Here is a 26622-nt window from a genome sequence, read left to right as displayed (position 1 = left end):
GTTAACTGTGAATTTTAAATAAACAGTGAGTAATTTGTTAGTGTAAGCGTATCACATGCAATTGGATTTTTAGGTAAGTGAATAACTGTGTAGTATAAGTAGGCCGGGCTTCTCAAGTGGCGCTAGTGGTGAAGAACCTGCCTGCCAACGCAGGAGAAGAGATGGGGGCTTGATCCCTGGGTCGGGAAGATCCCCTGCAAGAGGGCATGGTAACCCATTTCAGGATTCTTGCCTGGAGAATCCCATGGACAGAGAGAGAAGCCTGGTGGGCTACAGTCCATGGGGTCGCAGAGTCGGACACGACTGAAGTGACTTAGCACGCACGCACGTAAGTATAACATGCATGAAGAAAACCCCATAGAACGTTAAGTTTACAGCTTGATTTTTCACAAAATAAGAACTCCTGTGTAAACACCATTCAGATCAGGAAGTGAAGAGCTTCAGAATCAGGATCTGCTGCTGCTGAGCCTGAGGATGGCCCGGCACCCCTCCCCACCCCCTGCCCCGTGGTGGATCTGGAAAGTAGGAGTTCAGGAATAAACCTTGGGTTCATATCTCACCTTGGGCACAGACGTGATTTCCTCACGTGCCAAATGAATTTTAATAGCATACACATTTCATGGGGTAACTCTGAGGATCACCTGAGATCACGTAAGAGCCTGAAATTGCTCCCGGCACATGGAAGGTGCCCAGGAATAGTTCATTTTCTTCCCTACCTTTCCAGGAAAGTTGTTTTTCCTTCCTAGTTTCCTATCAGGCCTGAAACTGAGAATGAAAACATATCAACCACTCTCCTGACAGTCACCCACACTCCAAACTCCTCACAGAACTCCTGAGTCCTTCTGGGGAGGAGGGGCAGATCTGAGCTCCCTCCATTTCCCCACTGTGTTCTAACCACACTGGGGGAGCAACTGCTTCTGCCCCGGACATGCTCAATGGACATTTGCTGGTTGCATGAATAAATGAATGAATGAACGGACAAAGCCACACTCCCTGCCCCTGGCTCCTCTCCTGCCCACAGGGCTCCATGCATTTGAGGGGACCACCATGACACAGAGAGGCTCTGAGATGAGTGACCCCAGGTAGGCTTAGACAGGAAAGAATCTGCCAGCAATGAGGGAGACCTGGGTTCGATCCCTGGGTTGGGAAGATCCCCTGGGGAAGGGAATGGCTACCCACTCCAGTCCCATGGACAGAGGAGCCTGGCGGGCTACAGTCCACGGGGTCGCAAAGAGTCAGACACGACTGAATGACCAACACACACACACACACAGCCATGAGAAGCCTCATACGAAGGTCTGATGCCAGAGGCAAGCTAACCATGTGCAACCAGAAAGGAACACGAATAAAAATCCTTTTTTCCAAGGAAGAAATCAAGTCTTGAACTTTCCTTAGAAATAACAAAGCTGATTTTAGAGACGGTAAAAATCCACATTCACCCAAGATGAGAAAAGGGTGTGATGGAGAAGAACAACAAGACCAAGTGAAAGATGCCAGTGGAACTGTGATGCTGAGGGGACACGTCTGTCTCTGCAGTTCCCAGAGTCCTCCCCACCCCATCCTCCCTCTCCCTCCCCTGGGGAGTCAGGAGCAGAGAGCTGGGCTGGATTGAGTCTCCAGCTTCAGGGCTGGTGGGAGAGAAACACCAGCAAAAGATTTCCCTTGGAACAAAGAGGAAGTCTGGAAGCAGGCTTTGATGGTTCTGTGGCTGAGCCAACGAGCCATCTTGGACCAGTTACTTCATGGCTCAGTTTTCCCATCTTCAAAACGGGGAAGTAGTCCTGGGCGCGCTGCAGGGCTGCGGGGAGCCTTAGAGGCAGCACAGCTGAAACCCCCACACGTCACTCCTTCCTAAACAGTCCTGAACCATGCGTGGGAACTGTGGTTTCAAAACGGAGGTTTTAACGTCACTTCTGGGCTTGACTGAGCGTGTAACACATTTCCCTTTTTGAGAAAAGACAAAATAAATGCTTTTAAAGACTATCCCATTTAGAATCTGCAGAATGGATGAGCTACCTATGAGGCACGCAACAGACATGAATTTCCTGGGCAACCGAGAACCAAGACATCTTTCAGGGAGGGGCCTGAACAACTCAGCCAGTCCGAGAGAGGAGCCTGGAATGGTGATGTCCAGCATGCATGGGCCGGGAGAGGGGAGGAAGTGGAGGACAGAAGGTTGTTGGCTCCAATTCTGAGAGTGAGCAATGGGGAAGAGGGGAAGGGGTAGTTTTTTCTGAGCCCAGCAGTGACAGGACCAGGTCGTTTTAACAGGCCAGTTGGGTCAGATCTAGGAAGACAGGAACCCAAACAGAAGACTTCCTAACGATCAGAACTGGCCGACTCCGGCTGAGCTCCCTGGACTGTCGGTGACACAGGAGAGAAGAGGGGTTTTCTGCTGCATGGAGCCGGGGGGGGGTGGAGGGGTGGCACGGGGGGAGAGGCTCCAGGCTCTCAATTCTGATTCTTTAATAACTTGCATGAAATTAGACTGGCTGCTCACCCTGCAGAAAAATCAAGCCAGAAGCTGCAATGACACAGAGTCCCTCAGAAGTTCCAGAAACCAAACAGAAGTACCACTTTCAACAAGCAACAGAACTAGAAAGTGCCTCTGAACTTTGGCTTTGTGATATCCTGAGAGGCCCCCAACCACTATGATTCTAGCCAAAATATAAATATCTTTATGTTTAAAACAGTCTGTCTTGGAAAAAAAAAAAAAACTGTCTGTCTTGGGACTTCTCTGGATGACCCAGTGGTTAAGACTCTTTGCTTCAAATGCAGGGGACCCAGGTTCAATCCCTGGTCAGGAAACTGGACCCCACGTGCCCCAACTAAAGATCCTGCACGTGGTAACGAAGATCCCAGTACAGCTAAACGAATAAATAAATACCTAAAAAATAATAACAGGTTTAAAATAATAATAATAAAAATAAAATAGTCTGTTTTAAGCATGATTATCCCTATGTAGAATGATGGATGCCTTTAATTGGCTTGACCAAAAAGTTCATTTGGGTTTTTCCATAAGATGTTACAGAAAAACCCAAACAAACTTTTTGGTCAACTCCAATATTATTATTTTTGTCTATTATGTTCTGACTTTTCTATAGTTAGTTGTGTTTGTTTAAATAGTTTTAAAATGGCAAAAACCAGAGGAAAGCTGCTGGAAAAAAAAAAAATCAAACCCTTAAGACAGCATAGTAACTACCAAAAAAGGGATGGAAATCTCTTGCAAAGATATTGCAACAGAAGAAATTGGAAGGGTATCAGCCAAGTGACACCAGCTTGCAGAGCAGGTGGTTTAGAAAGCGACAAGCAGAACAGAGCCCAAAGAAATTCCAGAGACAGGTCAAGTCGACGACCATAGAACTGGTGCAGCCACTTTGGAAAACAGCATAGAGGTTCCACCAAAAACTAAAACCGGAACTACCATACCATCCAATAACAATTCCAATTTTGGGTATATATCTGAAGAAAATGAAAACACTAGTTCAAGAAGACTCTTGGGAGTCCCTTGGATTGCAAGGAGATCAAACCAGTCAATCCTAAAGGAAATAGGCCCTGAATATTGCTCCAGCACTTTGGCCACCCGATGTGAAGAACTGACTCACTGGAAAAGACCCTGATGCTGGGAAAGACAGAGGGCAGGAGGAGAAGGGGGCAACAGAGATGGCTGGGTGGTGTCATGGACTCAACGGACACTGAATTTGAGCAAACTCTGGGAGACAGTGAAGGACAGGGAAACCTGGCATGCTGCAGTCCATGGGGTCACAAAGAGTCGGACACGACTAAGCGACTGAACGACAGACAATTTAATAAGATACGCACATCCCAGTTCTCACAGCAGCACTGTTTACAACAAATTAAGCAAATTAAGCATCCATCAACAGATGAATGGATTTTAAGAAGATGTACCCCCCCACACACACACACAATGGAATATACTCAGCCATAAAAAAGAATGAAATTCTGCCATTTGCAGCAACATGGATGGACCTAGAGAATATTATGCTTAGTGAAATAAGTCAACAGAGAAAGACAAATATTGTGTGATATCATTTATACGATAGTACAATACAAATGAATGCATATGCAAAACAGAAACAGTCTCACAGATAGAGAAAACAAACGTATGGTTATCAAAGGGAAGAGGGGAAGGAAGAGGGACAGATAAGGGGTGTGGGATTAACAGATATCAACCACTACGCAAAAAAAACCCAGATAAGCCACGAGGGTGTATTGCAGAAAAGAGGGAACTATAGCCATCACCTGGTAATAATTTATAACAGAGTATAATCTGCAAAAATTGAATCATTATGTTGTATTCCTAAAACCAATATAATCTTGTAAATCGACTATACTTCAATTAAAGATATTTGCATACATACGCACACACCCCACAGGAGGGCTCTCACACGGCTGGTAGGAGTGTTACAGTGCAGAGCCACGCTGGGAAGCTTTCTGGCAGTTGCTAGAAAAGTTAAACATACTCCTACCATATGATCCAGCATTTCCATTCCTAGATACGCACCCCAAGGAAATGAGCACGTATGTCCACAACACTGATTACAGCAGACATTCACCATGGCCCTACACCGGGAGAACCCACAGTTCCTTCCAAGGGAGATACAAAAACGCGTATTCATACCACGGGGTATTACTAGGCAGAATCAGAGGACCAACCACTGATACAGGCAACCACAGGAATTCATTTCAGACACTGTCTAGGTGAAGTAAGGCAGACGAAAGAATACTACAGTAGATTCTCATGATTCGAGGCAGTGATGCTCCATACAGTCACCACAAGCACCAAACTGTCCTGTTGCTGTGCAGTTGCTAAGTTGTGTCTGACTCTTTGCGACCCCACGGACTATAGCCCACCAGGCTTCCCTGTCCATGGGATTTCCCAGGCAAGAATACTTGGGTATTCTTTTTTTGGGGTTGCCATGTCCTTCTCCAGGAGATCTTCCCGAGCCAGGGACTGAACTCACGTCACCTGCATTGGCAGGTAGATTCTTTGAGCCACTGAGCCACCAGAGAAGCTGATATTGTGAACAGCAGGTCACTGCTCTCAGAGGAAACACAAGGTTAGGTTCCTGTGAGCCTCTGGGCACAGGAGAGTCAGTGTTCTATTTGGGGTTCATACCCACTACTCTGTTTCAGGACTCCAGAGCTCTACCCAAGCTCTGGAGCCCTGGCCAAGCAAGACAGAAAACCATCAAGAGACGCACGCAAGTTCCATGCCGCCACACTGAAGCTCCCTTCTCAGCAAGATGTGGTCACGTCTCAGGTTTGCCCTGGGGAACAGGACCTCTCCAGGCTTACAGACTAGCCCACCCGCACCGGCCACGTCACCCAAGTCCTTGCTCAATAAGCTCATCCTTCTGCCCAGATGGGTGGTCAGGGTCTGACAGACATCAGCACGGGGCGTCACAGTTACCATCGGGCACAAGTGACAGAGAAACTCTGTCTGCAGCATCCGCTGCGTGTCAGCCTGCTGGCATCGTAACCAAAACATTTCCATTTTTTAATCTGATTGCATAACATGATAAATACATGCCATGATTCATTCATTCAATAAACACTTTATGAGTAACTTCTACAGACCAGGCCCAGGATTTTGTATTCTGAATCTTGTCACTAAATTGATGTTTGACTTCCTCACTGTCCTTATTTCTTTTCTAAAATTATATATTTATTAATTTGGCTGCCTTGAGTCTTAGTTGCAGCACTTCACATCTTTCCTTATGGAATGAGGGCTCTGTTGCCTCGAGGCATGTAGGATCTCAGCTTCCAGACCAGGGGAGATGGACTCTTAACCACTGGACCACCTGGGAAGTCTTTTCCTTATTTCTTAAGAGCTGGTTTATCGTAGAACTTCAATTTTGTTTCCCAAAAGAAAGCACTTCTGAGTTCATGAGCAAGGCTGATGATGACCAAGCACTGTTAGTGGGACAAGGGCATTTCGCCGTCACCTCTGCTGGGACGTGATCTCATGGAGGGACGTGGCGGGTCAACCAGGAGAAGTGCCTGTCATCACCACCCACTGGCCTGCTGCCTGGGGCGCGTCTGTTGTTTATCACACCCTCCTCACTCCAGCTTCTGTGCTCTGTGGCTGGGCTCTCTGCAGGCCAGCGAGGGACCCGCTTCCATCCAACTGATGCCCATACGCCCCCACATCCAGTGTCTGGGTCCTGCCTCCAAAACACCGTCACCCCTAGAGCCAGGCGTTTCCTCCCAGCCAACAGCCCCGAACCAAAAACCAGCTCTGGAGGCTTGGGGCACAGGAGAGGAGTCAGAATTATAAGGAGCCCAGGCCCTCCAGTACCCGTCAGGTGAGGAAACCAGGGCAGCGAAGTGGAGTAGGGTGTCCGGGCTGGCACAGCCCTCCAGCACCGCTAGGAAGGCCCGCATCTCGCTGCCAGCATGTTCCACGTGACCATAGCTGTCAGCAAATGTGCTGGGGCCCAGCCCTGAAATCCGCCTCTCTAAATTCACTACCTGACTGCACCAGCAGGATGCAACGCGAATCAAGGAGGGGGAGAGGGTGACAGAACAGGAGATGCTTCGGCAGATGGGAAACCTGACCTCCTCCCCGGAGCCAGCCCTGCCCGTCCTGTGAGCAAACACGGCCACGACTTGGCTCCACTCTGCTGAAAGGAAACCATAAACTTGGCTCATGGGAAGGTTCGGCCGAACAGGGAAGCTGTTGTCAGGCTCCCAGGCAGCAAAAGGCCAATCTGCTACTCTCTTTGAAGCGGAGGTGACTGTTACATGCCGTCAGGCCCAGGGCTGCCATGATGGGTGCCCCTGACTCAGGGCTGCATTATAAGATGGGGACCCTGTTTACAAGGCCCTGAAAGACCTGAGTCACTAGACCTCCCAGGACCGACTATAGAACTCAAGTCCCCTCCTCTTGGATGACAGCATCACGGAAGGCTTCCAGAACCTTCTATATGTTACAAAGACATGTGTGGGTAGAAGGACTCCTGACTAACTTCCAGTGACCGGGAGTAACCAGATCGCGCTCCCCCAGGACACGTGGAGACGAATCACAGAACACAACAGATGAGGGGAGAGCTTGGCCAAGTCTAAACTCGTGGCTCTCAAAATGTAAAAATAACCTGGCCCTAAAGTATTCCCTCAGAAACACTCAGGCAGAGAGTCTCCAGCCTTCCAACACGACCCTGAGGTTCTGCGCCCAGCTGGTTTCCCTGGGAGGGGACAGATGAAAAACAAAACCTGACACAGATATAAATATTTGCTGGCAAGTACAACCCTGCAGTTGACACGCCTTGGAAATTTTGGAGGCCTGTTTTGATTTAGGGTAAGGTTTCTGTTCGGTTTGCCAGATGGACTGAGCGTAGCTTTGTCCGACATTTGAGTTTGAACATCTAGACACATGGCCTGGGGTTGATACTGACCTTGAGACCAAGACACTCTGGCTGCTCCCAAGGAAACTGTGGGCTGGCACCCCCCCGTCCTTGCGCCCAACACTTGGGGTGTCACAGGGCACTACCCATGGCATGGCCCACTCGCCCTAACCCACACCCTCCAGGGGAACAGGAGAAGTCCAGGGCCTGACGGGCTGTGGGCGGTCAAGACTCCTGAGCAGCCCACGTGTGTATTAACACCCCGAGCCTCCATGGTTCCATCACCACCCGGCAGGGAGGGGCTGGTGTGAGCCCCGGCCCCTGGCCTGAAGGCGAACCACACCTGGCTGCAAGAGGGGGATACGCCCCTCGAGCCACCTCAGGCATCCCCCCGCCATGGCCTGCCTTCCTCATCACTCCACCTGAAACGGGGGAGACCTCAGGCCTGACTCCTCGTGGCCACGATGCTCCCTGGGGTCCCTTTGTCAGGAAGCCACTGTGCTCCCAGGAGCCGAGGGCCAGTGCAGCATGCAGGTCAGGACCCCAGCTCAGCAAAGCGCCTTAATAAATACCTCAGGCAGATTAATTCACTTCTGAGTACCTCAGCCTCCCCGTCCATAAAACGGGGATCATAAGATAGGGTTGTTGGGAGGATTAAACACCTTAATGCGTGCGAGATGATTCGTCAAGTGCCTGACACAGAGCAACTTGCTCAATAAATTTTAGCAAAACTACCTCAGAGCCATAAACCAGGTGAACATCCTTTCTTCTTTCCCCTCCACACTTTAAGTGAAGCCCTTCCGTTCCTTCAACAGACATCCCCCCAGCCCCGACGAGGGGTCTGAAGGGCCCTGAAGGGCCAGGCCCCGAGCCACTATCCCCTGTCCCGTGCTAAGCCTGAGACCTGGAAACAAGAGCCCTTGGAGGCGTCCTGGGATGTGCCAGCAAAAGCAAGTTCAGTGAGCCCCATGGCTAGTCCCCCTGCTGTCCCCCACACTAGGGACCCCAAGTTTAATTAGAATGAGAGGGCTTCCCTGGTGGCTCAGAGGTAAAGAATCCGCCTGCCAATGCAGGAGACATGGGTTCAATCCCTGATCCAGGAAGATCCCACAAGCCCGTGCACCCCAACTTCTGAGCCTCTGCTCCAGAGCCCGGGAGCCTCAACTATCGAACCCACTCGCTGCAACAACTAAAGACCGTGCGCCCCACAGCTCATGCTCCGCGAGAGGAGAAGCCAGCGTGATGAGGAGGCCATGCTCCGAAACTAGAGAGTGGCCCCCGCTGGCTGCAACTAGAGAAAAGCCCACGCAGCAATGAAGACCCAGCACAGCCAAAAATAAATAAAATTAGAATTAGATTGAGAGCCTCAAAAAGCTTCTGGGGTGGGTGACCCCTGTAATACCACTGTCTCCCCATGTGTGGCTGTGTCCTAAAGGACATCTTCAAGTCCTTCCTAAACTCTCTTTCATCGGACACACCCTGCGGAGCAAACTGGCTTCTAGCTCAGTAAAGGCTTCCACATCTGGTCAAAGGGCCAAGACCCATGCTCCATCCTGCATCCCATGAGCTCTGGCCACTACTGGGGATGAGAAACTTTCTGCAGAAAATCTGAACACTGGTTATTCTAAGGACAGAAGGCAAGTCAGTGATCTGTGGTTCTTGTTTTAGTTGAATGTATTTTCTGGCATGCCTGAAGTAAAAAATGATTACTACTTAGAACTGAAAATGCAACTATAACTAAACAAAACAAGTTGTATTTTAATTCTGTAGAGGCCTGAGAGGGGGATGAGAGGCTTGGCGGGTCAGCCCTCTGCCTTCCCAGGCTCTTGCCACTGTGGATAATGCTGAGGCCCAGGCCCTTGCTACTTGACCAGCTAAGATCCAGGCGTCTAGCTGGGCCCACAGCTACAGGACTTTGGGTCAGGAAGGGCCCTCAGAGGGACCCTGGGGCTCAGCATGAGGAGAGCAGGCGGCCCCACGTCACACCTGGGGCTGCTGGGAGCCTGGGACCCAGAACACCTGGCTGCCTCACTCCCAGATGCATGCCTTTCTTCCACAGTTCCTCCTCCCCAGTGGGAGCCATAAATCAAGAGATGTAAAGGAACATTAAAAAACCTCTGGCAGGAATAGCCACATCGGGTCAATTCGATGTTCTGGGTTATGAATCAAAAGAGCAGGAGAATAAGATGGAAAAAACAAGGCATGCATTCCTGGTCACAAAGGAACAGAGCAGAAACGTTTCACAGAGTGGGGGAGGACCTCAGAAAGACAGACTGATGGGAAGAGGCAGCTGCTGTGGGAAACCGCTGTCAGGACCCACCAGGGCTGCAGCTGGAGACCCGCTCCCCGCCGCGTCCCCGAGGGGGATCGCTGGGGGCAGCGCCAGGCTGGCCGGGGGACGTGGGCTGGGCAAGAGCAAGAGCAGAAGTCCTGGGTGAGAAGGAACGCTGTAAGTTCAGGACCAGCCATGAAGTCGGTGTGACAGGAGCTGGTCATCATGGTGCGGCTGCGGGGGACACCCCGAGTTTGGACCTGAGGCTGGGGTGACAGGACAGTGGCTGTCACTCCAAGTGCGAGGACTTGAGTCTGACCCTCCAGCGTCCTTCCAAGCCCAGTGCTAAGAGCACAGCAGGGATCGGACATGTATACCTTGCTGAGAAGTGAACCCAGTGAACAGATGACTCACTCTGCATGAACTCTGGGGGTTGTTCAGAATCCCTCCACCCCAAAACCTCAGAAGAGAAATCCTACAGAGAGAGGCAGGGGTAGGAACGGGGCTAAAGCATATGATGAACCGTCTACCCGTCTGGAGCGCAACACAGAGGACCCAAACAGTATCGGAGCCCTGACCGCTGACCACAAGGGAGCTGCCGCTGTTACAGAGCGAGCTGGACAGTCCTGCTGACGGCACTCATTCCTTGCTGTCTGAGCCTAGGCTGCACCCTGATCAGCCCTGAGCTCTCCTTCCATCCAAAACCTGCCGTGATAGGTTTTTTAAATCATCTCAAGGTTGTAGGGAGTTTCCTAGGTGGCACTAGTGGTAAAGAACCCGCCTGCCAATGCAGGAGATGTAAGAGACACAGGTTCGATCCCTGGGTTGGGAAGATCCCCTGGAGGAGGACATGGCAACCCACTCCAGTATTCTTGCCTGGAGAATCTCATGGACAGAGGAGCCTGGTGGGCTACAGTCCATAGGGTTGCAAAGAGTTGGACATGACTGAAGCGACTTAGCACGCATGCACAGGTTTTAGAAGTTGCTTTAAACCACACGATTGCTCAGAACCTCGTATTTGCAGTCAGAAGCCACAATTATGCTTGGAGAGTGGTGACCACTGAGGGGGGCACATGGCAGGGGGCTTCTTGGGTCCTGGTCCTGTTTTGTGCTTTGATCTGAGTTCTAGGCGTGTTCACCCAGTGAGCATATGTAATATGTGTGTTCTATTCTTGTTGCTGCTGTTGTTGAGTTGCTTAGTCGTGTCTGACTCTTTGCAACCCCATGGATTGTAGTCTGCCAGGCTCCTCTGTCCATGGGGTTACTCAGGTAAGAATACTGGAGTGGGTTACCACGCCCTCCTCCAGGGACTCTTTCTGACCCAGGGACTGAACCCACATCTCCTGCATCTCCTGCATTGGCAGGCGAATTCTTTACCACTGAGCCACCTGGGAAGCCAATATGTGTATACTATACATCAATTTTTTTTTTAAGTGTAAAATATATACATTCCTGGTTTTGAGGGGAAGATTACCTGGCCTACAAAAAAACCAAAATCCATGTAAGCTATGCAATTTTTAAATGGCTAGGAGTCCTCACGTCTTAAGGTGTGCACCTGCTGGGCTCGACAGGCAGAATTAGACTCTTGAGTGTCATTTACAAAAGTTACCCAAGGATCAGAAATTTACTTCCATGGCTACGGAAGCCTGGATCCGGTAGGTCCAAATTACCATACCATATTTCCTAAAGGAATGTGGGCAGAAGTTTCCACACTTGGTCACGCCAGCTACTCAGACAGGCCCAGATGTTTAATGATCTTCTGCCCCCTTCTGCTACTTCAGCGTTTGGTTTGGGTTTACTGCAATGCCTGACGTCTGAGGGGGTGAGTGGGGCCTCTGGGGTGCACACAGGCCACTGTCCTGAAACCTGGAGGGGCCCCCCTTCTATAGGATTGGCCCATGTTGTTTTCTTTTATATGACAAAAGCTCTGAAAAATCACTCTCAACTGTTCATTCAAGGCTGGACTCAAACTCCTTATTTCAAGCATCAGTTGCTAATAAAGTCAGATGAATAAGCTCAAGTCATGTCCGACTCTTTTCGACCCCATGGACTGTAGCCCACCAGGCTCCTGTCTATGGAATTCTCCAGGCAAGAATACTAGAGTGGGTTGCCGTTTCCTTCTCCAGGGGATCTTCCCAATCCAGAGAGAGAACCCACGTCTCCTGCATTGGCAGGCAGGTTCTCTACCAGGGAAGCCTGGAAGTCAGATGAGACTTAAAGGGTCACTAAGACCACTTGCAGCTCAATGTTGAAGAGACAGTCAGACGGGAGGGAGCAGAGAGGACATGCATGGGTTCCTTGTCTGGACTGCTTGCTTCACCTCCTGTGCTGCTAGTAAAACAAAATCAGGTGTGACAGGCTCCCTGGCCCGTGGCAGGGCTGGGCCATCCCCGGAGGAGTCACACCTCTCCTCGGGCTCCCAGGCTAAGGCGGGTCTGCTGGTAACAGTTTTCCGAGCTCGCATACTGCTGCAGGAATGTCCACCCAAGTCAGCAAAACTGAAGACGCAGCCAGGCGTGCAGGTGGGCAAGTGTCCATCCGCCCGCCTGCTGGGTGACAGAGACCCTGGAACCAGCTTCCTCTTGCCCCACCGCCCCACTCACTGGCTCCTAACAGAGTGTGGCTCTCATGGGTGGCCCCAGCAGTCCCCGGTCCCCCACAGCAGGGGGCGGGGGAGACCCCAGGGGGCGCTGCAGGTCCAGAGTCCTGAGCCTGGAAAGGGCGGGGAGCCCACTGATGCCTCCGCAGCAGCTGAGCCGAGACTGAATCTGGATGAACCCACAGGAAACATCCCCCTCAGCCGGAAACGCCGCCCAGTTCTCCATTCGGGGAGTCGGGGCCCCAGCTGGTGTGGCAGCACCACCACCGACCGCGCTGTGGTCCTGAACACTCCACGGCCTGGGTTCCTCAACTGAAAACACAGGATAATGGAGTCTGGCTGTGAAGGTTAAATACAGGCGCTCAACAGACATCACAATGATTAAAATCACGGCCAAGGTCGCCCAGAGTGGGGTCTTATCTGCCCTGCACAGGGGGTGTGGTGGGGTGCCCAGATCGCCCTTCACTGAAGGAGCCTGGCCCGGGGGCTGGGGGTGCAGGGGGGCGGCCCTCAGCTGTCAGCCCCTTCAGGCATGGCCCCAGCTACACAGAGGCGCCTTGCTGGTGATCCCCAGCTGGAGAGGACCAAGGTGGGGGCCAGGCCATCTCACCCCAATTCGGGGCAGCTCTGAAGGGCTTTTCCAGCCCCGGAGCCCCCTGGGGTCGGCCCAGGCTGGTCAGGCCCTCAGGGCAGCCGGGGCGTCTCTCTTGCCCACTCCTGCGTCCCCCCGCCCTCCACACACACTGCCCCAGCAGCGTCCCCTAGGCCGCCCCCTGCACAATAGACTCTGCCTCGGAGTCAGCTTCCCCGGCCACCCCGCGGGGGACGGGTGGTTTATCCGTGTCTTTTTCCTTAGAAGGGGAGGAGACACCCGGTGTGCGGACGACAGATGGCCTCTGGGGAGGAGAAGGTGAGCGAGGTTAGACAGAAACCGCCAGGGCCTCTCCACGTTCCCTGCAGTGAACCCACGCGTGTGAAGCGGCCACACAGCGGCACCTTCCGAGCGCGAGGCCCGGGAGGAGGAACCCGACGGCGACCTTTCAGCAGCATCAACTCTTTCCTCGAGGAAGAAACACACAAAGTGGCCACAGAGGTACAGAGCAGAAGGACCGGGGGAAGCAGCATCTTCCTGGGACCAGAGTGTCCCAGACCCGCAAGACCAGGCCACGGAAAGTACCAGAAGGGTCCGCAGTGATGAGCTGATCCATAACTGGACACTGAGGTGTCTTCAGACCCAAGGGTCCCCAAAGGTGGTCTTGGGGATTCACCAAGTCTTCCCACAATGTCATGCCCAGGAAGGGGTCCAGGTAACCAACCCAAACATCAGCTCCCGCTTTGCTTCTGGCTAGAATCACACTGACTCTAATGGGGACCATTGCATTTCCCTGATTCTCTCTGGTAAGAGCCCTGCATCAGTAGATAATCTTCCCGTTGTTCAGTCGCTAAGTTGTGTCTGCCTCCTGGCGACCCCACGACCCCACGGACTGCAGCACACCAGATGCCCTGTCCTTCACTATCTCCCAGACTTTGCTCTAACTCACATTTTTTAGAAGTAAAATTTCATCATTATTTAGTATGTTGGACAGACAGAAACCTTTCAGGTAACACCAGATGCAGAGAAGGGAAAGGCATCTGCTGATGTGAGCCCCTCCACAGGCCAAGCTCCTCAAGGTCCCACAGCAGGGCTGGGCCACACCCTGGCGGTCAGGTGCTGGCAGGAGACGTGTCCTCCTCGGCCACGTGGCCGGTTCCATTGGAGCAGCTGAAGCTCAGCTACCGAAGCTCTCCTGTCGATGGGCAGTGGGGTCCCCCCAGGAGCCCAGCAGAGGGCGACGAGACGACACTTTAAGGGCGCAAATGGAGTCCACCGGCCCTGGGAGTTTATCCCAGGCTAGGCTTGCAACTTGCAGTTGGCCTGAAGTCCAAATGAGGCTGCTTACGTGACCAGAGCACATGCACAGAGGCTGACACTGAGTCAACTCAACACGTGCTGATGCAGGACAGCTGCCAAGACGCACCATTCGGAGGGAAAGGCAGAGGGCAGGTGGGCAGCGGGCCGGGCTGCAACCCACAGACAGAGACGCGCACATGCTCACACACCAGGATGCTCGGCTACAAACAGGGGTGGGAAGCAGACTGACGTTTCACTCCATCTGTTTTTCCATCTTTGGAGTTTTCTACATGCGACTGTAATGCTTAGTGAAGAAATAAATGAGATATGATTCCCTCTATATTTCATATAAAGGTAGAATAGGTAAGGTCAGAGGGATAGAACACAGGTTGGTCACTGCCAGGAGCTGGAAGAGATGAGGGGTTCAGAAGCAACTGAGCTGTGGGTGTGGGTTTCCTCTGCGGGTGATGAATAAATGCTTTGGAACTAGACAGGGGTGGTGTTTGCGCAACATGGTGAAAGTGCTAAATGCCACTGACTGCTTTTTAAATTAATTAAAGAGCTCAATTTTATGTTATAGGAAGTTCTTCTTGATTAAAGAAAAAAGTAAATAATAGTAAATAATGGTAAATAAATAAAGCAGGCTTTCACCTGTCTGTGCTTGGGAGGCAGCTGGGCAATGCTGGTTAGAAGAGTGGGAAGGGGGGCTTCTCTAGTGGTCCAGTGGTTAAGAATTTGTCTTGCAACGCAGGGCACGAGGGTTCGATCCCTGGTGGGGGAACTAAGATGCCACATGCCACAGAACAACTAAGCCCTGGCACTGCAACTACTAAAGCCTGTGCACTCTGTGGCCCGCAAGCCACAACTAGAGAGTCCACGCATGGCCAAAGACCCCGCACGACGCAACAGAGATTCCTCACGCTGTAACTGAGGCCTGATGCAGCCAAATAAATAAGTAAAATATACTTCAAAGAAGAAAGAAAACAAATTCCTTTTTTTAAAAGTATGTGAGAATAGCACATATTAAAAATAATAATAATAATAAAGAGGAATGGGCAGGGAGGCCCAACGGTGGGGCTCAGACCTCAGCTGTACCCAGTAGGCCCTGTGAGAGCTGGGATCAGTCATCTGGCCTCTCTGAGCCTCAGTTTCCAGGCTGGTGAAATGGGCTTCCTAAGGTCACATGAATAAAGTAAATAGGCCCCGAGGGCCTCTGCTCCTACTGTCTGCCCTGCTGAGCATGCCCTTTCCCAGGGCAGACTCGAGGGTCACCCCCTTGCCTCCTTCAAGCCTAGCTCCAAAGCCACCTTCTCGATGGGATTTCCCCTGATCACCGGCTGGAAAACCAGAAACCTCCGTGGCTTGACTCCCTGCCCTGAGGCTCCATCCTCTCCACTTCCTGTTTCTCTCCCTCATACCTGCTTATTTATTTTGTTCATCTCCTGCCTCCCTCTCCTGCACCACCTGCTTTGGAGAAGTAGGGGTTTCTGTCTGCCCCGTTCATTATGTACCTCAAGGCAGGCGCTCAATAAGTACAGGATGAGTGAATGGATAGCGTTCCTAATAGTTCTGCTATGATCTGGCATGTAAATTTGCCTTCCTCCAAAAATAAAACTGCTGTTTGTTGTTCAATGAGCTTGAAATTAAAAATTCAAAACAAATACTGTATTTCACATATATGTGAAATCTAAAAAAACCCAACACACACAAACAAACACAAAAAACATAAACAGAGGTATAGATACAGAGAACAAACAGGTGGTTGCCTGAGGGGAAGGGAGGTAGGGGAGAAAAGAAATAGCTGAAGGAGGGTAACAGGTACAAAGTTTCAGTTGGCAAAATAAACCAGTCATGGATATGAAATGTACAGTGTGAGGAATATAGTCAATAACAATGTAATATCTTCATTTAGTGACATACTATAACTAGACTGACTTGTGACAGTTAGAAATGTACAGAAATACTGAATCATTACATTGCATGATAGGAACTAACATAGTGTTGTAGGTCAATTATACTTCAAAAACAAACTCATAGAAAAAGAGATCAGATTTGTGGTTACCATCAGGGAAGGTGTGTGCTTCTTTGGGCTTCCCTGGTGGGGTTCAGATGGTGGATGAATGAATGAATGCATGAATCTACCTGCAATGCGGAAGACCTGGGTTTGATCCCTGGATTGGATCCCTGGGTTGGGAAGATCCCCTGGATGAGGGAACAGCTACCCACTCCAGTATTCTGGCCTGGAGGACTCCATGGACAAGAGAACCCTGGCAGGCTACGGTCCATGGGGTCGCAGACAGTCAGACATGACTGAGCGACTTTTCACTTCACTTCAGTGGTAGGTGGAATGGGAGAGGGGGAATGGGACACGAAAGCAGTGAAAGGCATAAACTTCCTAAGGATATAATGTACAACATGATAAATATAATTAACATTGCTATATGTTGCATATGAAAGTTAACAGAGGAAATCCAGAGTTCTCATCGCAAGGAAAAAGTAAATTTTTGAAATGAGATGAGATGATGGATGTTCACTAACTTTATTGTCATCATCACTTTATGCTGCGTATAAATCAAATCATTACATAAATCAAGTCATTATGCTGAGGCTCTCCTGGGGACTCAGTGGTAAAGAATCCTCCTTCCAACGCAGGGAACAAGGGTTCGATCCCTGGTCTGGGAGGATCCTGTGTGCCACAAGACAACTGACCTTGTGCATCACAACTGCTGAGCCCACGCTCTAGAGCCTGTGCACCTCAACAAGAGTCACCCCAGCTCGCCAGCAACTAGAGAGAAAGCCCAAAAGCAGCAACGAAGACCCAGCACTGCTAAAAATAAATAAATACATTTGCTTAAAAATTAAAAACCTTTTAAAAAACAAAAACTTAGACATCTTTTAGAAAAACTATTATGCTGTGCATGTTATATAATATCGTGTGCCAATTATCTCAATAAAACGGGGAGAAAAATACAACAGTTTAAACTAAAAAAAAAAAAAAACAAAACCCACAGTATTTCCAGAGAAAAGTATTATTCCCAAGGAGAGGGATTTGCAAAGGAGAAGAGATGGTTCACAGTGAAAGGGTGTTCACAGTGAGACGGTGCTACATGCTCTAAAACATAAACATCGAGTAAACAGGCACCCTGACCTCTGACTGCCCAGGGTGGTGTGAGCGCTGTTCCTGCGAGGCTCTCATGAGAAGCAAGAACACAGTGCCCGGCCTCGGACCCGTCCCCCCAAGCACCTCGGGACAGAATCACTCATTCACGCAGGATGGGGTAGGTGGATAGCAGCAAGCCAGTCACCCTGCCTATGCGGGGCCTTCCCTGTCCCCCACCAACAGCCTTCACACGGGGAAAAGGTGACCTCAATTACACACAGTTCAAAAATGAAAAACTAAAATAAAATATTGATACCATGCATCAAATAAAATGAGAAACTGTTGTACAGGTCAGAGAACTCTACTCCATGCTGTGTGGCAGTCTAAATGGGAAGGCAATCCAAGCAAGAGGTTTATTTATAGCTGATTCTCTTTGCTGAACGGCAGAAACTAACAGAACACTGTAAAGCACCTATACTCCAATCAAAAGTAATTTAAAAAAATAAATAAAACTCAGGCTCTTCTAACAACAGGCTGTCTTTCTAGTTAGCGCTTCTGTGAGACGGCTACATCATTACACAACAGGGTGGCATCTCTGCTTTTCTGCTGCCTCCAAACTCCGCGAGGAGGAAAAATAAAAAAAGCTGAAGCCAGCAATCTCCAAGAGTTTGTGGCTTTAAAAAGCGAATAAAACAAAACCTACAAGAGGGAGTACAACCATCAAGGAGCATCTTCTGTTCTCTTAGGAGCCACGACTGTGGGTATAACCTGGCTGCCAGCTAGGAGTCAGGGTGGGGGTGCTGAGTTGGAAGGCACCTAATGCATGGGTCTCCAATTTCCTAGAATGTCAGGTCCGGGGCTGGCTTGTGAAAAATGCCAATTGCTGGGCCCCACGCCAGAGTTTCTGATGCAGTAGGTCTGGGGTGGGGCCTAATAATTTGCATTTTTAACTAGTTCCCAAGCAAAAGGACGCTGCAGGTTCAGACTACACTTTGAGAACAACTGCTCTAGAACAAAGCCTTCCAGGTCAGAGTTTCACCTCCCTCCGCTGAACACAGGACGTGCAGGCAGACACACGTGCACACAGGTAGCCGCAGAGAGCCGGGTCCAACCACTAGCCCTCCAATAGCCAGGATCCCCTGGCACAGCCAACAGCTGACGGAACGAGCCCTCAACGGTACACGGACCTTCTAAGAAGCCCATTCGGGTCCCGCCTGAGCCAGTCACTGCGACAGGTTCTAAGTCACTCCTGAAGCCCTTGAAATCCAAAGTTACAGATTTCCCTTTCTGGGGGGAGCAGTCACGAGCAATCCCGCCCTTTGCACATGGGTAACCACCGGCGGCAAGATCCGCTTTCTGCCTAGTGATGATCTCAAGTCTCTTTTCAAGTTACAGAAGCAGCAGCTGAAAGAGGAAATTTAAAAAAAAAAAAAAAAAGACAGCCCACTCAAGGAGAGTGACAGCATCCCTGGTGGGGGACGGGGGAGGGGGGACGCTTCCCCCTAATGCCTAAATGCAGGGACCCCATCACCCGCTGTGGGCCACCACGCCAGCCTCTCAACACTCACCAAAGTAATCGGCCTTGGGGTGGGCATCCATCTCCCGCTCCAGACGCTGGGTGAGGGCTTCTAACTTTAATTCGGCGGCTGTGGGTCCAAGCTCAGGGCCCGGGATGAGCGTCTGGCAGGGTAGCCTCACTCTGGGAGAACTCGGCGTCTCCGGGAGCACAGGCCCCAGGCTGCCATCAGAGGCCCAGCCGGAGGCACCTTCTTTACAAGATAACTCAGGCAGGGTGGACATCACTGGATGGACAAGGCTGTTGGGGCTGAGCTTGGGACCAATGCCAGAATCTGTACAGCCAGGCTTGGGACCCAGCCCAGGGACGGCACCCGCCTGCATATGGTCCATGCTGGCTGGCGAGGATGAAGAGGCAGAGCTAGAAAGGTAAGATTTGGGCCCATCTTGGAACCAGGGTTGAGGGTCCGCAGTGGGTTTGGGCATCGTGCCTGAAACCTCACTCCCTACCCCCGAGTTTGTTCTGGGAAGAGACCCTTGACTGGGCCGGTTCAGGGCCAGGGGTGCTGAGAAAGAAGGGGTCCTGGGCTGAGCAGACCTCGGGAGGGCCCCATTCTCTGGGCCCGGGGAAGGGAGGCCAGGGCTCACTCGCTGGGAGGAGGCGGTGGTCCAGACGCCCGCTGGCTTCTCGCTGTTGCCTCCTCCAAGCCCACCGTCCTGGCCACTCTGCAAAGACCTGCCGGAGCCTGGGGAGAGCTGCTGGTGGTACAGGTGAGGCTCCCTGGAGGGCTTAGACAGCAGTGGGTCACTCCCTGGGGTCCCAGACCACCCACTTCCTACACCCAGCCTGATGCCAGGGGACACTCCCGGGTCGTCGGCCCACCTGGGGCCTGCCAAGGACAGGTTGTCATAATAGTCTCCGTGGGTGAGGCAGGAGGGATCCTCACAGGGGCCCGGCTGATGGAAAGCAGACATCTCAGAACTCGTCATGCTCTCCTTGGACCCACAGTCTTGGCTGCCTTGCCTCGAACCCTGGACGGACAGCTTGGCCCTCTGCTCCTGGGGTGGGTACGAGGGCTGCCCAGGCACCACAGTGGTGGTCGTCCCAGGGGTCACGGTTGAGGCAGCGAGAGGGGGCTTGGCAGCACCGTCCGCCGCCAGCCTGCTGCCCCCACCAGCTTCCCGGTGGGCGGGTGGGCCCAGGCGTCCCCCGCCGTTAACGGGACCCCGGCTCCCCCTGGGTAGGGTTTCCTCCTGCAGGAGCTGCTGCTGCTGGAGGTGGATTTTGGCCATCTTGGTAGCAAACACCCTGCGGGTTTCCTCAAACTCCGGGTTGTTGCCTGCACCCTTGTCCACTCGGAAGAGTCCATCTTTGGAGGCCTCGTACATGTTCAGGTCCTCAATGAACTTACTGGCCTCCAGGCCCAGGTCGTCGTACTTATCCATGTTGCTGACCCGGCCTAGCCTAGTTGAGTACGTGGAGGTGGGGCGGCGGGGTTCCTGGCAGAGGGCGGACACTCAAGTCCAGCCCAGGACAGGTACAGCCTTCCACCTGCCCACCATGAGAGTCATGACCCCGGGCCTTAGAGTCCAGAGGATGCTGAGGCCTCAAAGTCACTTGGGCCCAAGTTGCTTCCAATTCCCCTTCCCTTCGGAGGTGTCCGCGTGGGGGCGGCTGGCGGCTCTTGGCTGTCCGAGCTGGCTGTGAGTTCTTTTCTCCGTTTCAAATCATAAAACGGAAAAGAAATACGGAAGAAAAAAAAAATCACATCCTCCTTAAGCAACCAAACTCAAAGACACCCACAAGAAGGCAGCAGCCGCCGGACAGGAGGGAAAGTTGCTCAGAGAGCCGAGCGCAGAGGGCCCCGGACCGGCCGGGCCGGAGAGAAGGCGCGGCGGCGGGAGGCGTGAGCACGTACCGGGCGCTCGGTCCTCCGCGGCTTCCCTTGGTGGCGCGGAGCTGCGATCGTGGCCGGCGCGGGGACGGATCGGGGATCGGGATCCGGGGCACACGGGCCGGCCGGGCCCCGGCGGGAAGTTCACGGCAGCCGGGCGGGCGGTCTATTGTCCGATGGCGGCGGTGGCTGGGAGCGCGCGAGCTGGAGGGCGGCGGGACGCGGAAGTGAGTGCGCCGGACGCCGTCCCCGCCGCTCGGTCGCCGGCCGGGCACGTCGCGGGCCTGCGAGGAGGCGGAGGCGGAGGCGGCAGCCGAGGGGCGGGGGCGCGGGAGAGGGGCGGGGTCGGCGCGCGCGGCTGCTGGCGCCCAGGGGCAGGCCAGAGCCCGACGCGGCTGGGGAACCTGGAGGTGTGTCTGGCGCGCCTCTTCCAGCTCTCGAGCGCCGGACAGCCCCCGAAGTGCGACCGGGCTCCAGTCCTTGGGCAGAGCGGGGCGGAGGCCACTCCGCGGGGATCGCTGGCAGGCGACCTGGATGGCTTGCGTGGACCGGAGACGTGCAGCTTTAACTTTGCGGGAGTCCCAAGGTCGCGCGCTCCTCGCCCCACTGTGCCTCAGTTTCCCGAGTGGAAAGTCAACCCCTCGTGCCGGCTTGGCCCCGGCCGTGCCCTCGCTCCTACACAAGGTGCAGGATTGGCGACCCACGGAGTCACCTGTGGCTGGCCTAAGTCCTCTTGGACAGGTAGGGAGACTGAGGCACCGAGGGAGAAGTGTCCAAGATGCCATCATGACTAGCAAAGCGTGGATGGGTGCCCAGGTCCTCTGAAAGGGGGTTAAAAGGCACGTTGTTGCCCAGAGCGAGCGTCCTAAGTCCCTCTGTTCGGCCATAAAATCTCGTGCCCTTCTGACTCATTATTCAAGGGAGGATTTCTGACACTCGAAAGAAGATCCGCGCAAGTCGGCGCCAGGCCTGACTCCAAGGCAGGACTCCGGGGCACCCTAGCAAGGCCCACCACTCCCTGCACCACCTCCGAGGTGACCCTGGAGAGGTTTCATTTCCCAGGGAGCAGACATCGTGATCCTAAAGCCGATACCAGACGGATCACTTCCCTGGAAACCCTCAGTGCTTACCAGGGACTTGGATTGAAATCGACCCCACAGCAGCCTTCCTGCCCTGGCAGGGTCTGCCTCCCCAGGGCAGGTTTGATTGGGGAGTCTTCCCTGCCACTAGTTGCAGGAGCTTCCTGGTGTCTGCCCAGAGCTGGCCTCTGAACTTCAAGATGGCTCGTCCTTAGCATCTCTGCCAAAATAACACTCTCTAGAACCCTTCTTTTTCAGCACCCTCTTTATTTCCTCATCAGTTCTGATCACTATTTATATTTATCTGTTTACATGTGGTTTTTTTGGTGGTTGGTTGGTTTTCCACCCCATTAGACCATATCTGTATGCCCAATATCTATATGTCACAGTACTTAATGGTTGAATAAGTGAATTAGCCAATCTATTTGTCAGCGTGTGACAAGGAACCAAATAATGCAATACACATGAGAGTGCTTTGTACTCTGTAAATCCAAAATGTGGTTCATTTTGTGGCAGGTAGACAACCTCAGACATGCAGATGACACCATGCTAGGGGCAGAAACGGGAGAGGAACTAAAGAGCCTCTTAATGAAGGTGAAAGAGGAGAGTGAAAAAGCTGGCTTAAAATTCAACATTCAAAAAACAAAGATCATGGCATCCAGTCCCATTATTTCATGGCAAATAGATGGGAAAACAATGGAAACAGTGAGAGATTTTATTTTCTTGGGCTCCAAAATCACTGCAGATGGTGACTGTAGCCATGAAATTAAAAGATGCCTGCTCCTTGGAAGAAAAGCTATGACAAACCTAGACAGTGTATTAAAAAGCAGACATCACTTTGATGACAAAGGTTCATATAGTCAAAGGGATGGTTTTTCCAGTAGTCATGGACAGGTGTGAGAGTTGGACCACAAAGAAGGTTAAGCGCCAAAGAATTGATGCCTTTGAATTGTGATGTTGGAGAAGACTCTTCAGAGTCCCTTGGACAGCAAGGAGATCAAACCAGTCAATCCTGAAGGAAATCAGCCCTGATATTCACTGGAAGGACTGATGCTGAAGCTGAAGCTGTAATGTTTTAGCCACCTGATGTGAAGCGCCAACTCGTTGGAAAAGATGCTGGGAAAGATTGCGGACAGGAGGAGACGGGGGCGACAGAGGATGAGATGGTTGGATGGCATCATTGACTCAATGGACATGAATTTGAGCAAACTCCGGGAGATGGTGAAGGACAGGGAAGCCTGGCGTGCTGCAGTCCGTGGGGTCGCAAAGAGTTGGACATGACTGAGCGACTGAACTGAACTGATTGGAGGTACAGAGAATTAGCTGAGAGTGACCCAGGGATGCAGCTGCAGGGAACTGGCTGATTAGGGCAGTAAAAGCATGAATGGGCTGAGGAAGAATTCACGATGGAAGCATGAAGCCTCCCCCTGTGCTCCCCACTGCCACCTCCACTCCCACCCGAGATCCTGGCCCTGAACTGCAAGGAGGCCAGCCAGCACAGGGCACTAGAGACCTCCAGCTGAGGTTCCGCTGCACAGATGTGGGTGTGGAGTTGGGTCTAACCAGGGCTGCCTTCTGCCAAGTGAGCGCAATGTAACTAGAGGGACAAGAGAGTCACTGTCTCTTCTGCCCAGAACTGCTCCACAGATATGCCTCTGTCTCCCTCCTTTATATCCCTCAGGTCTCCACTCAACGGTCACTTCCCTGGGAAGTCTGCATGCCCCCTCTCTATCCCCAACCCCACCTGCCCGCACAGTGACCAACTGTCTCCTCACCAGAATGCAAACATCATGAGGCCCCAGATCTCTGCCCATCTTGTTCATCACAATAGCCCAGGAAACCAAAACAGTGCCTGGTGTGTGGTAGGGCCCCCAAATGCTTGATAAATGAATGCATGGGTCACATCAGAAGAGGAAGTACAGGTGTTACCATCCACAGAGAAAAACAATTAATTGGACTTCGGAACTCCCTGGTGGTCCAGTGGTTAAGAGTCCGCCTGCCAATGCAGGGGACGCGGGTTTGATCCCCGGTCCAGGAAGACCCCATATACCACGGGACAACTAAGTCCGTGCGCCACCACCACTGAAGCCCACACGCCTGCAGCCTGTGCTCCACAACAAGGGAAGCGACCGCAGTGAGAAGCTCGTGCCCCGCAACTAGAGAGTAGCCCCACTCACCGCAACTAGAGTAAAGCCCACGTGCAGCAACGGAGATCCAGCACAGCCAAAAACAAATCAGTAAAACTATTAAAATAAATTAATAAATACGCTATAAAGACATGTCCATATTAATTAAATCAACAACAACAACCAAATAATTCACTGGACTTAACAGTGACCCAGATTCAGAGAAGCAATTCAGAGAAGAATACAGAGGAGACGGTATTCTTCCTCTTATAATTCTGTGTGCCACTACAAACCTTCTGCAGATCTTGTTTGATCACCTGTACCAAATATTTGATCTGCCTCGGAGATCATACATCTTGCCAGGCAAGAGTATGACTACATAGAATTGTACGTGTGTGTGTCTGAACGTATTCGGGAATGTATTGGACTGAAGAATAGCTGTTTGCATGCATACATATGTTTTTTATATAAATGTGTATAAAGGATCATTGACTAAACAGCATTTGAAACACCCTCGTCCAACGGACTGGAGGCAGTAAACGGTGCTCAGACAGCCAATGAATTACCGGGGGGCCCAGGAGGCAAAGGGCCCCCGTCCTTGGACGGAGCCCTGCTTATTTTGCAGTTAACTGAAAGGGCCTTTCTGTCCCTTTTGCTGGGCTCCAGGGAATGTCCCAGCACACAAAGCGGTAAGTGTCCTAAAGCCAGAGGGCTACTTCAAGGAGAGCGCTGAAAAGAATCTTTGTCTTTCAGCCAGGCGGATGGATGAAGGACTAAGAACCAGGCTCCTCTGGGCTCTTTCCATCCCACGGACGTCTCAAGCAGGCCAGGAAAGCCTGGCCCTTCCAAAGTGTTTCCTGAACCTTAGGCTTTCTCTCTGGTCCCAAGTCTCACTGTGGAACTGTCCCATGAATGGAGAGAAGCAGCTTCGATGAAGGCCCTTTCCTGGCACTTCTAACAAGCCTGTGTCTCATGACGGTCTGTCCTGGAAAGCTGCCCAGGCCAGACCCACCTATGAGGACCACGACCTTGCCCTGTGTGCTGCCAGCGCCCGCCCTTGACCAGTCTCAGCCCCACACCCCGGGCCTTCCGCTGCACAGGAAGACCCAGGTAGGCATGTGCCTGGCCACAGGACCCCACATGGCTCCCCGCAAGGATCCCCACACACCCTCGGGGGAGGGAGGCTGCCCCTTGGCCCTGGCCCAACCCCTCCCGGGCCATCTGCTCAGAGTGCAGCGAAATATGTTTAGCAGAACACAGTGAACTGGAGTGCTGATTTTTGAATCAGCACCAATTTTCTGCTTACTCCTTTTTTGTGTGATTGTTAAATAAGTAATACAAGTATACGGCTTCAAGTCCAAAAGGTGCACATGAGCACACGTGGTGAAAGGAGTCTCTGGTGCCCCTCCAGACACACCCTGTGACCAAAGTACACAGGCATGTACCTTTCTTTCTTTCTTTCTTTTTTTTAACACAGAAAGTAAAAGTGCACTGCCCTTTGCTTTTTGCATTTAACAATACTCTTGGAAACCTTTTCACATCATTTCACACGCAGCTGGCTCATTCTCTTAGAGGGCTAACATTTCTTTCTTTGGGTGAGTCATGGGTTTCTTAACCAGTCTCCTGTTCACAGACATTTAGGCTGCTTCCAAGCTTTAGCTATTACATATTCTGTGGCCACGGCTGACTTATAAACCGTATCACACCTGTGCAAGCAGGGCCCTGGGATAAACACCCACGAGGCAGGCATACTCTTGAGAACTCCACCATACTGCCTGGATTTCTTCATCGTCACCAAGAAGCTCCGCCTTGCTCTCTGCTGGTTACTGTCTCAATGGAGTCAGAGTTAGAACCGTTGATGAGTCATAACAGGAACAATGATTATGAAAAGCACTGTAGCACCTACGCTTTGCCCAGAACCATTCTCTACACTCAATACATGTTACAGTGTTGATTCCTCATAATAGCTCATGAGCTAGAATCTATTCATGCCCTCCTTTAAAAAAAAAAAACTATTTTATATTGGAGTATCACTGATTAAAGATAGAAGGGAAAAAGAGAAGAGGCGGCAGAGGATGAGATGGTTGGATGGCATTGCCGACTCGATGGACATGAGTTTGAGCAAACTCCAAGAGACAGTAAAGGACAGGGAAGCCTGGCGTGCTGCAGTCCATGGGATCACAAAGAGCTGGACACAGCTGAGCAACTGAACAACCACAAGGCCTGATTAGCAATGTTGTGATACTTTCAGGAGGATAGCAAGGCAACTCAGCCATACCTATACATGTGTCCATTCTCCCCCAAACTCCCCTCCTGTCCAGGCTGCCACAGAACATTCATATTATGCCCTCCTTCATACAAGCAAGGAAACTGAGGCACAGAGGAAGGAAGGAACTTGCTTGAAATTCCACAGCTAGGAGGCCTCTGGGATTGGAACACAGGTAGCCCAGCTCTGTGACACATCACCTCTCATGCCAAAATCTCCTAAGTAATCACTTGGCCACTAACGCTGCTTCCAGGCTGTATCAGTGGGTGCTTGCCTGCAAAGCCCAAATGGGAAGTGTATCTTCTATTTTCAACATCACTGTGTGCCCAGAAGAAGGATGGACCAGCTTGTGCACTCTGTGAGGGCAGGGACCAGCTCTGCCTTGTTCACCCTGGTATCTTACATGCTGCTCACCTAGTTACTGTTGAATGACTGAATGAATATTATCCTGGATAATAATACTGCTAGGGGACTTCCCTGGGCTCCCCAGGTGGCCCAATGGGAGGGAATCC

The 26622-nt window shown here is 51.7% G+C and overlaps 1 protein-coding gene across 1 annotated transcript in view; it reads right to left on the bottom strand.

The window, feature by feature from the left end:
* LIMD1 (LIM domain containing 1) overlaps positions 1–20899 on the bottom strand; it is a 72663-nt gene extending 51764 nt beyond the window's left edge. The window contains exon 1 of the mRNA XM_020915965.2: positions 18798–20899. Within this exon, the coding sequence (XP_020771624.2) occupies positions 18798–20190 (1393 nt within the window). The 5' untranslated portion in view covers positions 20191–20899. The remainder of the gene's footprint in view (positions 1–18797) is intronic.
* Positions 20900–26622: the final 5723 nt, after the last annotated feature.

This window comes from Odocoileus virginianus, unplaced genomic scaffold (assembly GCF_023699985.2).
Source record: "Odocoileus virginianus isolate 20LAN1187 ecotype Illinois unplaced genomic scaffold, Ovbor_1.2 Unplaced_Contig_2, whole genome shotgun sequence".
Lineage (NCBI taxonomy): Eukaryota > Metazoa > Chordata > Mammalia > Artiodactyla > Cervidae > Odocoileus > Odocoileus virginianus.
The sequence above is the reverse complement of the archived record's forward strand: the minus strand, read 5'-3'. Positions and strand labels throughout refer to the sequence as shown.